This window comes from Anabrus simplex, chromosome 7 (assembly GCF_040414725.1).
Source record: "Anabrus simplex isolate iqAnaSimp1 chromosome 7, ASM4041472v1, whole genome shotgun sequence".
In the NCBI taxonomy this organism is placed as follows: Eukaryota; Metazoa; Arthropoda; class Insecta; order Orthoptera; family Tettigoniidae; genus Anabrus; species Anabrus simplex.
The window spans coordinates 168,354,700-168,368,411 of record NC_090271.1 but is presented as its reverse complement, the minus strand read 5'-3'; the positions used below and the strand labels follow the sequence as shown (position 1 = coordinate 168,368,411).

Here is a 13,712-nt window from a genome sequence, read left to right as displayed (position 1 = left end):
TGAAAATCAATCTTATTGGAATCACTCTTAAGAATACCAAGTCGAAAGTCAACTTTAGAGGTGAATTGTCTGAGCCATTTGAAATCCACACTGGACTTCGACAGGGAGATGGACTCTCGCCAGCCCTGGAGAAAGTCATGCGAGAATGGGTAAAGAAATGTCATTCAAACATCCAGATAGGCAGAAATATTAAACTTAATTGCCTAGCATTCGCAGATGATCTTGCATTACTAGCAAGTAGTGTGGAAGAAGCTTAATTTCAAATTGAAGAACTAAAAAAAATTGCTGCAAAAATCGGACCGCAGATCTCGTTTGAAAAGACTGAAATGCTGCCAACCTTCAGAATTGAAACACCAGTCATTCACCTCGACAATGGCAAACAAATTAAGATTGTAAATAAGTTCAAATATCTTGGGGAAATTATAACCTGGAACACAAAAGAGAAAGCAATGATCGACAGCAGAACATCTAAACTGAAAATAGCACAGCAAATTACCTGGCCAACTTATAAAAAGAAATCTCTCTCCATGAATGCTAAATTTTGACATTACAATACAGTTGTAAAACCCAAAGCAACTTATGCCAGTGAAACACTCTTCAAGTTAAACACTAAATCAACAACTGATAAATTGCTCAGAATTTGAAAAGAATGGTATTTCTGTATCGGTCATGTCCATAGTAACAAGGACATGCACTTTTTACTTTTCCGTAATTTCTGTCTGTCTGTCTGTCCGTACACGCATCACGAGAAAACGGCTGAAGAGAATTTAATGAAAATTGGTATGTGAAGTCGGGGGATGAGCCACTATAATAATCTAGGCTATAAATCATGGTAGTTTAGGGGAAGGCCTAAAATTGAAATCTCAAATATTTATATTAATGGTCCTATCGATAAATACTACATAACTAAAGTTATATAGAATTAAATTTCTGATTATTTATGTCATACATTGTTATCGTACCGGCTTTGATAACAAAGATATTCATGAATTTGTATTTTTGTTGCCGAGTCTATATCAACGCCGAGCCACGAGAAAATGGGTTAACAGAATTTAATGAAGGGTGATATATAGAGTCAGAGAATAAGAAACTACAGTCTAAGTTATGAACAATTTTATTCGCTCTGTATGAAATTGTAGTTTAGGGGAAGGAACCTAAAATTAAATTTTTAAATACCTATGTTATTGGTCCTATCAAAAATTACTACATAACAAATGTTATAGAGAATACAATTTCCTAACATTTATGTTTTATTCAAATTTACTGTACTGACTATGATAAGAGTGATATTTCAGAGTCGCAGAAAACTAAATGTCAAAGTGCATAACATTGATCAACAATAACATTACACTGGCCATTGTTTGTGTTAATGTTCTTTGTTTCTTATGTTGCCGCTCAACTCCGATAGATGGGATTACTGCTGCGTACCGAGTATAACAGCCTGACGGAATATTGGCGGGAAATAGCTGGGGAGTTAGAAAACTTTCTTCTTTAGTATACTATTCCCCTTTAGTATACTATCTTCTGATACCATACTGCTGGTATGTAACTCACTGGTTCATCATAGTATTCCAGCTATTCGATCACTACTCTGACGTGCTGTTTTGAATGAGCAGTGTGCACTCATAAGGCAGAGGCTAAAGTAGTAGTAGTAGTAGGTCTAGAATTTACAATTTAGGCATATTTCAAATTATAACTCAAAATCCAACCCTGAAGAGAGCCGTTTATTAAAAAGAGCTTTTTTCACTTCACTTTTATTAAATTCTACATTCATTTTATTCAAAATTAGCAGCCAAGAGGGGGTTTCTCCTCTGGGCTTGGAGGAAAAAATTGGCTCCAAGTCAGATAGATTTTCCGCCACCAGTGTAGTGAATTGAGATTTTGCGACTCATCGGGTACTCTTAGGAAACAGATCAGTAACAGATTTGCCCTAGGACTCGCCACTATTCAACCCCCCCCCCTGAAGAAAGACTAAGAGTTTTCACAGATCACAGCTGTCTGCGGCCTGGTCATTCCAGCTCTGGAACTTTGGACTGTTAGATCGGCAGCATAGTACTGTTCGTTAAAAGTGAGAAAATGTGTGGTTTTTCATTTGATTGAGTATTTCATATGAAATCATTGCTTTTACTCGCGCCATTCATACTGACGTCATTTTAATTACCTATGTTCATTTCAGTTGGGAAAACCACTTAGACAGTAATTCTGAGGATGTGACAAGGCAGGTGGAGAGTGAGTGTCTGCCATTATAATGCAATTCCCCAACCTCACTGTGACTCGGGCCACGCATTAAAATTAAAATTCCCTAACGCAGTCTTCATATGAGAAAAGACGTTTGGTGATTTCTCAGTCGCGTTTCCAGGGTAACATTTAGAGGTATGCAACTTAATACAGTCTTGCTCACAACATGTACACTACCTAACCTACAATTCTGTATACAGTGTAGAATTCCGTAGCGAAGCACGGTTACATCAGCTAGTCATCAATAAGGAACACCAAGTTGATGGCCAATGGAGATTATTACCTAATGAAGTGGTATATCGTGAAAGCGAATCAATAATAGATACAATGCAGAAAAGGAGAATTGCCTTTTGGTTTACAAAGACCGACCGACCGACCTAACTGAGTCCAAACTGAAAAGGGATGGCTTTATATATCTGAAATACTCAGTGCTATGACGGACTTCAAACATGAGTGGCCTGTATGGAGGAGTTGCAGCTAGGATTCTGGAAGAAAACCCTTCTGCAATGCACATGTATTGAACGTGTGCATTATTAGCTGTTGCACAGGCATGACTTCATTAAGAAACACATTCTTTGTACTTTAAAGACTTTACAATTTCATTGAGACATCAACCAAACAACATGCTGTTTTTGACATAAAACCAAAAGGTACAAAAAGCTCCGTGGTGGAACGATTACATTGAAGTCCTAGGGTGATACCAGATGGGCTTGTTGTGAAGAAGCTGTGCATTCTTTGTTAGATAACTTTGAAGCCACTCTGTTGGCTCTACAAGAAATTTCACAGACTGACCTTGCAACGGGTGGACAAGCCACTGCTCTGTTAAAAAGCGTGAAGGATTTCAAATTTGCATTCGATTTACTTTTACTCAGAAGAGGATGCAATGTGACTTACTATCATAGATTATGCAGCCCAACAGTGTGACCTATGAAGTTATAAAATCAGTGAGGAACAGCACACATGAAGTTTTACAATCTTTTAGAACTGAAGAAGTTTATCCTCAGTTGTTCAGTCACTGCATGGAGGTAGCTGAGAAATATGGATTTAAAGCAGCAGAATTACCAAGAAAAGGCAAAAGCCTGCCAAGAATTAATGGTGGGTGTAAAGCTCTATTTGAGACAGTGCAACAGCACGACAAAGCTACAATGCTGTTTTCTGTCACTGATGTACTTGAGCAAGAGATAGATGCCAGGCTTCAAGATAATAATTTGTATGTTCTCAAACATTTACGTCAAGATCTAGGTAGAAGTGAAGTAGATGTGGCCACTGTAGAATATGTTTGTAAATTTTATACTTCGTCTGAGCTGCAGTGTTTTTACAAAATGGAAGATTTTTTAAAAAATCAAAAAAAAGCTGCTGTTTATGTAGTGAAGTATTCTCATTTTTTAACTTTTTCATTTGTTTTTACAGTTCCAATGAATTCAGCAGCCTGTGAGAGGTCTTTTTCAAAGCTTGTGGTATTTAAAAACATACTGCAGAAACATGATCAGCTCTTTTGGCTACCTAAAGGATTACAGATGTTGACATTTCAAAAGTAATGAATGACTAATTCATATCAAAAGAGAAGACTTCATTTTGTGAAAAATATGATGAGACCAGATTATGTCAAATAAAGAAAGTTTTGTTTTTGTCGATGTTATCTGCTTGATTTTCACTTTCACAGAAAAAATAATCCAAGTAACAAATACATTTGAATTAGGCTTACTTTTTAATTCTGTGTGAAGGTTCTTTACTTTACAAATTAAAGTGATTAACGTACAATAATGAAGGGAAAATACAGAATGTTAAAAAAAATTTTGTGGTCGCAAATTGATATCAAAAGTAAGGGCCTCTGGACCCGTCCTCAATCAAAAATGCTCAAATTATGCCCATGACTGTAATACAGCATAAATCTTCAACCAGCAGGCAATCATTCAGATAATGTATCAATACTAATATTCCTTCCCATCATCCCAGTGATTTGTACAAATGCCGGATCATTCAAGAATGTTTAAGAACTACCACTGAGAAAGTGGCAGGTTTATTTTTTAATGCATAACTAATGGGATACACACAACAAACTTTCTACACAAAGTTCTAATGGTTCTCTTGCGAGCTATTCTTCCAGTCAACACTGTCAGTGCATTTGAATATGCTGTTGTGATTGACGTCTTTTAATATTTAATTTCAGTTATTGATGGTGTGGTCTATATATATTTGAATTCACCGTGTTAAAATAAATTATACAATACTGTACTATCCTATGTGCAGGTGCATAAAAAGTAATTTGAGAGAGTCACTGACATAAATATAGTGCTGTATCTTTTAACATTACTGGTATTCTTCAACACTCAAATTCAAATGACAATAGGACATACTTGTGAGTGCATTCACAATAACATGAAAATATAATGCTTTGTAATTCATGACTAGTTCCTGGAGTTGTATTGTCACCAGATGGAAGTATTAATTTTCTATTCTCGGTGTTCAATTTGAGTTACAGTGGAACCTCGGATTACGAGTAACTTGGTTTACGAGTGTTTTGCAAGATGAGCAAATATTTTAAATAAATTGTGACTTGATAAACGAGTGAGGTTTCGCAATACGAGCGTCACGTGTACGTACGTTTCCACCTCCCTTTGTTTTCCCCTCCCCCTGCCACTCTCTTTCCTGGGAAAGTGCGTGTAATCATTTCCCGTGCTGGACTTCAGTTGGCGTGCCTCGCTCGCATAGTCAACATCGTACGAGTGTACATGTTTTGTTTCTGTCATTTGTGATATAACTGCTCTGCAACGATGGGCCCTGTGAACGAAAAGAAGGCTAAAAAGGAATTCGGTCAGAAGAAGGAGATGATTACAGTGGATGAATCTGTTCAATGACAACGCATTGTCACATTTTTGTGAAATCCTCAAAAAGAGGCAAAAGCAACAGTCATTGGACAGGTTCCTCGTTAAAGTTGCACGAAAAGAAAACACTTCCAATGAGCCAACCGATAGCAGTGATTCCGTTAGTGAAATTCGTGCTACACAGTAACTCTTCTCATATCATCTCTCGTCTCCCTCACACCAACAATGATTCTATTGTAAGGTAAAGTGTAGTTTAATTGTTTTACGTTATATCTTGTTTTAGAAATGTTATGCAACTAAATGTTTTTGTGTTGTGGACGAATCATCCGAGTTTCAATAGTTTCTTATGGGAAAATTTGCTTTGATATACAAGCGATTTGGATTATGAGCATGTTGCCGGAACGAATTATCCTCGCAATCCAAGGTTCCACTGTATATTTCTGGAACATGTAAATGTTATGTCTGATCACACTGCAAATTGAAAGAGTTGGGCAATATTACAAACTGGAAAACTTCATTTTGTAACAATTTTACTTTAACACTAGATTACACATACAGTATAAGAAAATAAGGTTTTTAGAAAAGCATTTTGAGACAAAATATATTCTCCTATATTCTGACCAATATGGTGTGTAATATTATTTTTAAATTTTCCAGTAGTATTTGATAGTTGTGAACTGTAAAAAATGCTTGAGTAAGCATGGTATGAAACTCTTTGACAACTATCTTACAAAAAACTATGGATAAATAACATGACATCTCATGAAAACTTATAGGAGGACTTCAGATAACTAATTTGTTAATTTGTTTTAGCTGGTTCTAAGGATATTTTGTCTTTTAGGCAACCTCTAAATTGAGGAAGTGTTACTATGTAATAAATATATGTGTCCTGAACACAGATTTTTGTATCTCAAGTTCTGAATTTGAGAAGTTTCCATTGTATGGTGGTGACAGTTTGTCTATATAGTTGAGAAGTACCAAGCACATACCTGGCACACTTTTGCCTCTCCTTTGTCGTAGTCACGAGTCACTGTGATGAGCGGGTAACCTCCCAGGGTCAGCCATGGATCCATCACACTCGCCAATCCAGCTTCTACAGGTAGTGTAACACTTGGGTGTTTTTTAACTGTAGCATCAAGTACTCCAAATAAATCTTTTGCAGCTGCTGTCTGGAAGGCACTAAAAGAAAAAAAAACTGTTATATTGCACAAGCCATCGGCTGCTACTTGTTTCTGAGTATACAGATTCTCCTGCTTACAATCCACTGGCACTCAGTGCTGTTTGTGCTTGTACTATTGATGACTGAGCAAGCCAGTCCTAGCATGAAACATGTCTCCACACCGATTACACTTGATGGATGAGGCTGCACTTGACGGAGTATGTGTAACTGTCATTAACTTCTTTGTGGCTCAAACCAATATAGCCATGGCAGTAGAGATGATTTGGCACTAAAGCGAACATCCTTGGCAAATGTGTCCCAGATTTGAGGATTGATGTTTGTGACCTTCATGGTTTGTTCAAGCTGGTCTTTATAATGCTTCAGAGGGGCACCAAGGGATCTTGTGCCTGAGGGAAGTTCAGCATAAAGGAATTGGTGAGAAAGCCTGGTGTCGCTCATATGGCACACATGCGTAATCCACTAAAAAAGATGGTCAATGATAGAGGCTTCCACACTGTTCATGCATGTTTTCTCAAGAACTACAAGACTGGAGACATGGTTCTCCCATTTGATTTTAAGAATGAATGAAGCTTCTGCTGATGAAAACATACATGTTTCTTGATGTCACTGCAGTACAGAGTCAATGTTTCACATCCATAGAGCAATGAAGTGATGATGACTGTTTTATACACTATGAGTTTGGTATGAACTGTTTGGTCTTTATTCTTAAAGACCCACTTGGATAGTTCACCAAATGCCAAATGAGCAGCACAGAGTCTGTTTCCCACATCATCTTTTAAGGTACATCGTTTAGACAAGATGTTCCCAAGGTAGGAGAAGTGACCTACCTGTTCCAGAATGACATCTGAGACAGAGACATTGAATTCAGCAAGGCTTGTCACTGGGGTAGGATGTGTAAGGGTCTCAGGTTTTTGTGCATTAATGGTGAGGTGAAAATGATCATACACACTCTTGAAGCTATTGATTGACTGCTGCAGGTCCTCATAGGTAAGAGCAAGTAATACAGTATAATCAGCATACTGCAGTTCAGATATTCTAGTCACATTAGTTAGGTGACGTGAACAAAATCTGTCAAGTTGAAGAGACTTCCATCAACGCGATACCTTAAATCAATGCCAGAGGTGTTGTACATGATGAATCACAAAGAATAGCAGCCATGTAGGCCTACAGAGCAAAGAGTATTGGGGCAAGTATATACCCTTCCTTCAGTCCATGTGTGATAGGGAAAGCATCAGAGATGTTTTTCTGGTGGAGAACCTGGCAAGTTATACTATCATGTAGCGCTTGAACTAGGCCAACAAAGTGTTCAGGGCAACCAAAGTGTCTCAACACTACCCACATAGCAGGCCTTGGGATGGAGTGAAAGGCGTATTCCAGAACAAAAAAACACTAAACAAGGAGGTTTCTGTTGTTCTCTGCATACTTCTTGGAGTACTGCACCAATATTACAAGAAACAAGATACTACGGTAACTAATAAAATAACCGCACTATAGCCATTCTATTAGGCATATCCTAATTTTTAAAATGATAGGAATGACAGGTTAACTGGAACTATTGAAATGTATTTTGAACTAAGTACATAGACAGACTGTTGTTCTTATTTTATCCTTCTATGCACTAACAGAAATGAAAACTGCCATTTTATGCTGAAATATTAAAAGGATTACTCAAGGATTACACAACAAGAAAGCAAGATACTATCTTATAATGGTAATAATAATAAACATTATTATCTTCATTAATCGCAATTACTATTACTTACTATTCTTGAAGATACTGGCTTACGCCAGCTCGAAACACGTCAGTAGTCAAAATATGCTCCATCATGCGAACCATAATTGCACCTGTGAAAACAGTATATCTCATTAGCTATTTGATGTTTCACTTTAGCTGAAGTAATGCTGAAACAATAGAATTCTAAATATGTAGACCAAGCATCAAAGTATTGAAGACCAGAGAAATAAACGTTTTAAAGCATCAGACGAAGTTAAATTTTGATGACAAGTTTAGGAAAGCCAACAGCTGCACCCATCTTTCCTGATTGAAAGGATTTTATTTATTTATTTATTTATTTATTTATTTATTTATTTATTTATTTATTTATTTATTTATTCACACTTCTCATAATCATGGGTTGCCCATTATGACAAAGTATAAAAATTCCTGTGTATCTATTACAAAAGATTAAGAGACAATTCTAAATACTTCAGGACATAGGTAAGAGTTACAAAAATAAATTACAAGTGAAAATTGGTTCCAAATGGAATTCAAGAAATGGCATTCATCTAAGGGGGCAATATTTAATAATTACCATATGCTGTAGATGATTCCTTACCTACATTTTTGAACAGCATTCACAGAAATCCCACTCAGCAATAGTATGTGAACAGTTTAGTCCTTAAATACAGGAGTGCTCAATTTAATTTATGGGCAGGCCGAATGGCAAATTCCTAAACAAACCGTGGGCCACATTATTCCTCCCCCCCCTGCCAACAAATCTTCTCTAACACACAAATGCATCCAAACACCCACATGTCCCCTTCTTCAATCACCAGCCAATTTACCAGCCTCTCACACAGCTATTCAACAGTACAAAAATAACCTGACACACAATCCAAAACAAATTGAGAAAAGTAAACAATGCTCTGTAACTTTGGATAAACTTACCAGTTAATGAGAAGTCTGGGCCTTTGTTTGAAGTGACAGTGTTGAAATGTCTGGAGACAGATTTGATACAGCCATCCTCAGAGTGGAATGTAGGTGGTCATCACTTATCCACTTATTCTAGCAAATTTTAAGAAAGCCAAAAAATTTGCATTACTAAGTGCCCCATAAAAGTGAATAAGATTTCCCTCCGTGAACTTGTCCCTTAATTGGAAACAACACTGAAGTTCATTTAATTCGACCCGCAGTTGCAGAGACGCATCACCGACGTCAACTGCAATCTTGACCTGTCCACACTACCATAAGCCTCCTGGTAGTCAATGTAGAGCTGTTGAATGTTGATGTTGTGCTCATAACACTTTTCAAGCCCCCTGTGGGTGGGGGATACATATGAATAATACACTCATGGTATCCCCTGCCTGTCGTAAGAGGTGACTAAAAGGGGCCCAAGGGGCTCTCAACTTGGGAGTGTCGGTTGGCAACCACGGGACACTTAGCTGAGTCCTGGCATTGCTTCCACTTACTTGTGCCAGGCTCCTCACTTTCATCTATTCTGTCCAACTCCCTTGGTCGACTCTTGTTCTTTTCTGACCCCGACGCCCTTCGTGACCCTTGCCTTTCTTCGTCCATTACTTCATTTTTCGAAGTGATGGAGCTCTTCTTTTTTCTTCTTTTTCTCTCTGTCTACCCCCTGTGGGTGGGGGATGCAGACAAAAAATACACCCATGGTATCCTCTGCTTGTCGTGAAAGGTGACTAAAAGGGCCAACCAAGGGATGATTGTATTAGAACCATAAAACTACTTTTGATTAGTATCATCTCACGGGGAACACCATGGGTCGCCTTTACTTGCGAGTAATACCACTATATTAGGTACACTAGAGGTTTATGATTAATAGCAGCAGAGAGAGGTTCACTGTGGGTTTCCAGTACCTGTGATTAGTACCATTGTGAGAAACACCAAGGGTCTGGGCGTTGTCTGTGATTAGTACCCACTACATGAGAAACACCACGGGCCTGGGCGTTGCCTGTGATTAGTACCACTATATGAGCGACACCGTGGGTCTGCATTGCCTGTGATTAGTACCCACTATATGAGGAACACCACGGGAATACCGGCATCCATGATTAGTACACGTAGGTGAGGAACACTATCGGTTTGTGTTGCCTATGAGTGGCGCCATTATGTGAGAAACATCATAGGTGTGCGTTACCTGTGCGACGTATAATACTTGTGAGTAGTACCATCATGTGTGGAATACCGTGAGTCTACGCTACTTTTGATTAGTATCTCAACTTGACAAATACCATGGTTCTACTTAGCGATAAGTACTATTATGAGGGGCCGTTGACCTGTATTTTGGACCCCTTTAGACAACAAGCATCCTCAATTCAGGATTGTGTTTTAGGAGAGGTCCCTTGGTCAGTAATACTATCTTTATGATAGTTTTTTTGGGTTGGATCTACTGATTGTACTAAATTCATATCCATCCATTCATTCTTCATGACATTTTTTATTTTGGTCAGAGGATGATTTTGAACTTTTAATTTGTTATTACGTTTCGTACCATTAGGGGCCAATGACCTAGATGTTAGGCCCCTTTAAGCAACAAACATAATCATCATCATCATCATCATCATCATCACACTTTTGAAGGAGGAATAACAGAGCTATAGGGAAGATCCAGGGGCAGCTCTCCAGGGAGTTTGAAATGCAGAGAAGGTTGAGGCAAGGCAACCACTCTGTTTAACCTCTTGAGAATGTTATGCGTCAAATACCACTGAATCCAGGGGGTACCATTTGCAACAGAACCCTCCAGTACCTGGCCTTCCCGGACCATGTTGTCCAGCTTGGGTGAAGTGCGAACTACCTGACAGAAGCTCTGCAGCACATCAGCGAGGGATCATAACATCTGGGCTTGCAGATTAACAAGAACAAAACCAAGTATATGGTGAACACCTGGGACATACAGTAGCAAGATTTTACAGTGTGAGAGGCCTGGAATATGCAGGTGACATCTATGAGAGAGTGGCGCAGTTTAAGTGTCTGGTGTTGTGGTGCCCTTATCGAACTGCGTGCCACGCGCCTGCATCTACAGTCAACACGGCAAAGTACAGCACTGGATAATGACATCACGCCAATTTTCAGTATAAATTGGCATGCAGGATGAGCTGTGACATATTGCCGTACGCTGACCTGTCTACACTGTACTCCAGCCACATAGGGCATCCCCTATTTGAAAATGTGGTCTGGAAAGGTGAACTGACACAGGTCGTGAGGTTTAACCTCTGCACGCTCCAGCGTAACCTCGGAAGGAGCAATTCCCTTTCTCCCTCTCACTGTAGTCTTCTTTGCCTTCAGCATACTCGTGACATATTCTATGTACCATTATACATTGTACACATAGACTTAATTCCTTACTCTTGATCTCATGTGCTTTAAGACAGGGCTTCCCTTAATTTTTGTGTTCTGGCAACGAGAATATTATTGTGATTTAAAGCACACCCAGGAACTGACAACATTCATTCCCACTAATAAGCATCATTTTTTAAATAAAGTACATAGTTAATTTTCAAGGTCACCAGCGAGAACAACTTTTAGTTTCAGTGCAATGTAAGGGGAGGTGATACACCCTATCTTCACAATGTTAAATTTGCCAAATTCATGTTCCTTTTCCTCAAAGACCATTGCATAGAAGTTAATACGATTTACCACAGTTAAAGAATGAAGCTTTGTGCACACTTTAAGTCTGGTTTTATAAATATTAACCCACAAGTAAATTTTTGAATGTTATTTTCTTAGAGGTCAATTTTTCTTTTTAAAAATAATTTTATTAACCATAATTTTGAAAATATAAAAGACAGAAGTATATATGAACTCAATATACTTTCAACTCCAAGAAGATGATTTGGTGCAAGTTTCATGTTCCTAACTCTAGTGGTTCTAAAGAAAAAGGAACATAAAGTTTAAAAATATGTGTTTTGAGATAAATTGAAACAAAGATGAACGATACCTCAGTGCATTCATGGCCCATAATCTGGATCATCTGGGTCAATTTCAGCATCTTCACATGATCACCTTCCTCTGTTGGTTTGTGGTTACCACCTAGGCCTGTATGTCTGAAATTTTTATCCTTAGGATATCAATGTCATTGCAAACCTTTTGCATGTTTTGACCTGGTTCAATGCCTAAAGCCCTCAGAATCTTCAATCGGCTGCACACCCCTCACTGTATGTCAAAACTGCATCATTTTCACTACTGGCCTCCTGATTACCAACTATTTCACATGTAGATTGAAGCAGAACCAGCAGTTCTATTCTGTGTTCCATGAACACATGACAATTTTTGAAATCAAAACCAGAACTTTTAAATGCCAAGTGGTTTAGGACAGTCAAACTCAGGAACGTTCTTGTAACGCCAATGTTTCATATCGTTATAAGTGTTTCATATCGTATATGTGTGTTTTCAAACAGTGCATGTGTTCCCAGTGTTCTGTGTCCATGAACGCACGACAGTTTAGGCCAGAACTATGTCTTTGTACATTTTGCTTCAATGCGTGTGTATTTCATCTAATTTTTCAGATAGAAACAGGACTGTCAAGTCCAAGAACACTCTTAGAGAGCCAAGGTTTCATATCATTATAAGTGTCCGTGTTGTGTTTGTGTATATTTTCAACCAGTACATGTGTTTACAGTGTTCCGTGTTCCATGAACACAAGATGGTTAAAGCCAGAACTGGGAACTTTTTAAGTTCCAAGTTCTGCTTGCCAAGTGTATGTTGCATTTCAAGGTAACGTCTACCAACCCATTGATGTGTTTCCATGCAATCACCTATAGGTACAAGGTTTTTCGTTATGATGATTGTTGTCAGATTCCCCTTGAATTGATTTTCACCAAGAACTGATGATGACTCCAAGGGAGTCGAAACTGGTCTTCTTACAATTCAATATATTTTTACAATGTGTTGAATGGTGGAACATCCCTCAAATTCTATCTCATTATATACACTGACTGACAGAGCAAATGCAACACCAAGAAGGAGTGGTTCGAAAGGGATGAAAGTTGGGGAAAAAACAGAGACGGCACGGACGAATAATTGATGTTTATTTCAAACCGATATGCAGGTTACACAATGCGCACGGCATCGACTCAGTAGGATGTAGGACCACCGCGAGCGGCGATGCACGCAGAAACACGTCGAGGTACAGAGTCAATAAGAGTGCGGATGGCATCCTGAGGGACGGTTCTCCATTCTCTGTCAACCATTTGCCACAGTTGGTCGTCTGTACGAGGCTGGGGCAGAGTTTGCAAACGGCGTCCAATGAGATCCCACACGTGTTCGATTGGTGAGAGATCCGGAGAGTACGCTGGCCACGGAAGCATGTGTACACCTCGTAGAGCCTGTTGGGAGATGCGAGCAGTGTGTGGGCGGGCATTATCCTGCTGAAACAGAGCATTGGGCAGCCCCTGAAGGTACGGGAGTGCCACCGGCCGCAGCACATGCTGCACGTAGCGGTGGGCATTTAACGTGCCTTGAATACGCACTAGAGGTGACGTGGAATCATACGCAATAGCACCCCAAACCATGATGCCGCGTTGTCTAGCGGTAGGGCGCTCCACAGTTACTGCCGGATTTGACCTTTCTCCATGCCGACGCCACACTCGTCTGCGGTGACTATCACTGACAGAACAGAAGCGTGACTCATCGGAGAACACGACGTTCCGCCATTCCCTCATCCAAGTCGCTCTAGCCCGGCACCATGCCAGGCGTGCACGTCTATGCTGTGGAGTCAATGGTAGTCTTC

At 39.2% G+C, this 13,712-nt stretch overlaps 1 protein-coding gene across 1 annotated transcript in view; it reads right to left on the bottom strand.

Annotated features, from left to right (window-relative positions):
• Positions 1–13,712, bottom strand: part of LOC136877006 (aminopeptidase N) — a 167,100-nt gene that overhangs the window by 67,031 nt on the left and 86,357 nt on the right. Inside the window, exons 8-9 of the mRNA XM_067150794.2 lie at positions 8,007–8,088; positions 6,053–6,242 (exon numbers count right to left, since the gene is read on the bottom strand). Coding sequence (XP_067006895.2) covers positions 6,053–6,242; positions 8,007–8,088 — 272 coding nt within the window. The remainder of the gene's footprint in view (positions 1–6,052; positions 6,243–8,006; positions 8,089–13,712) is intronic.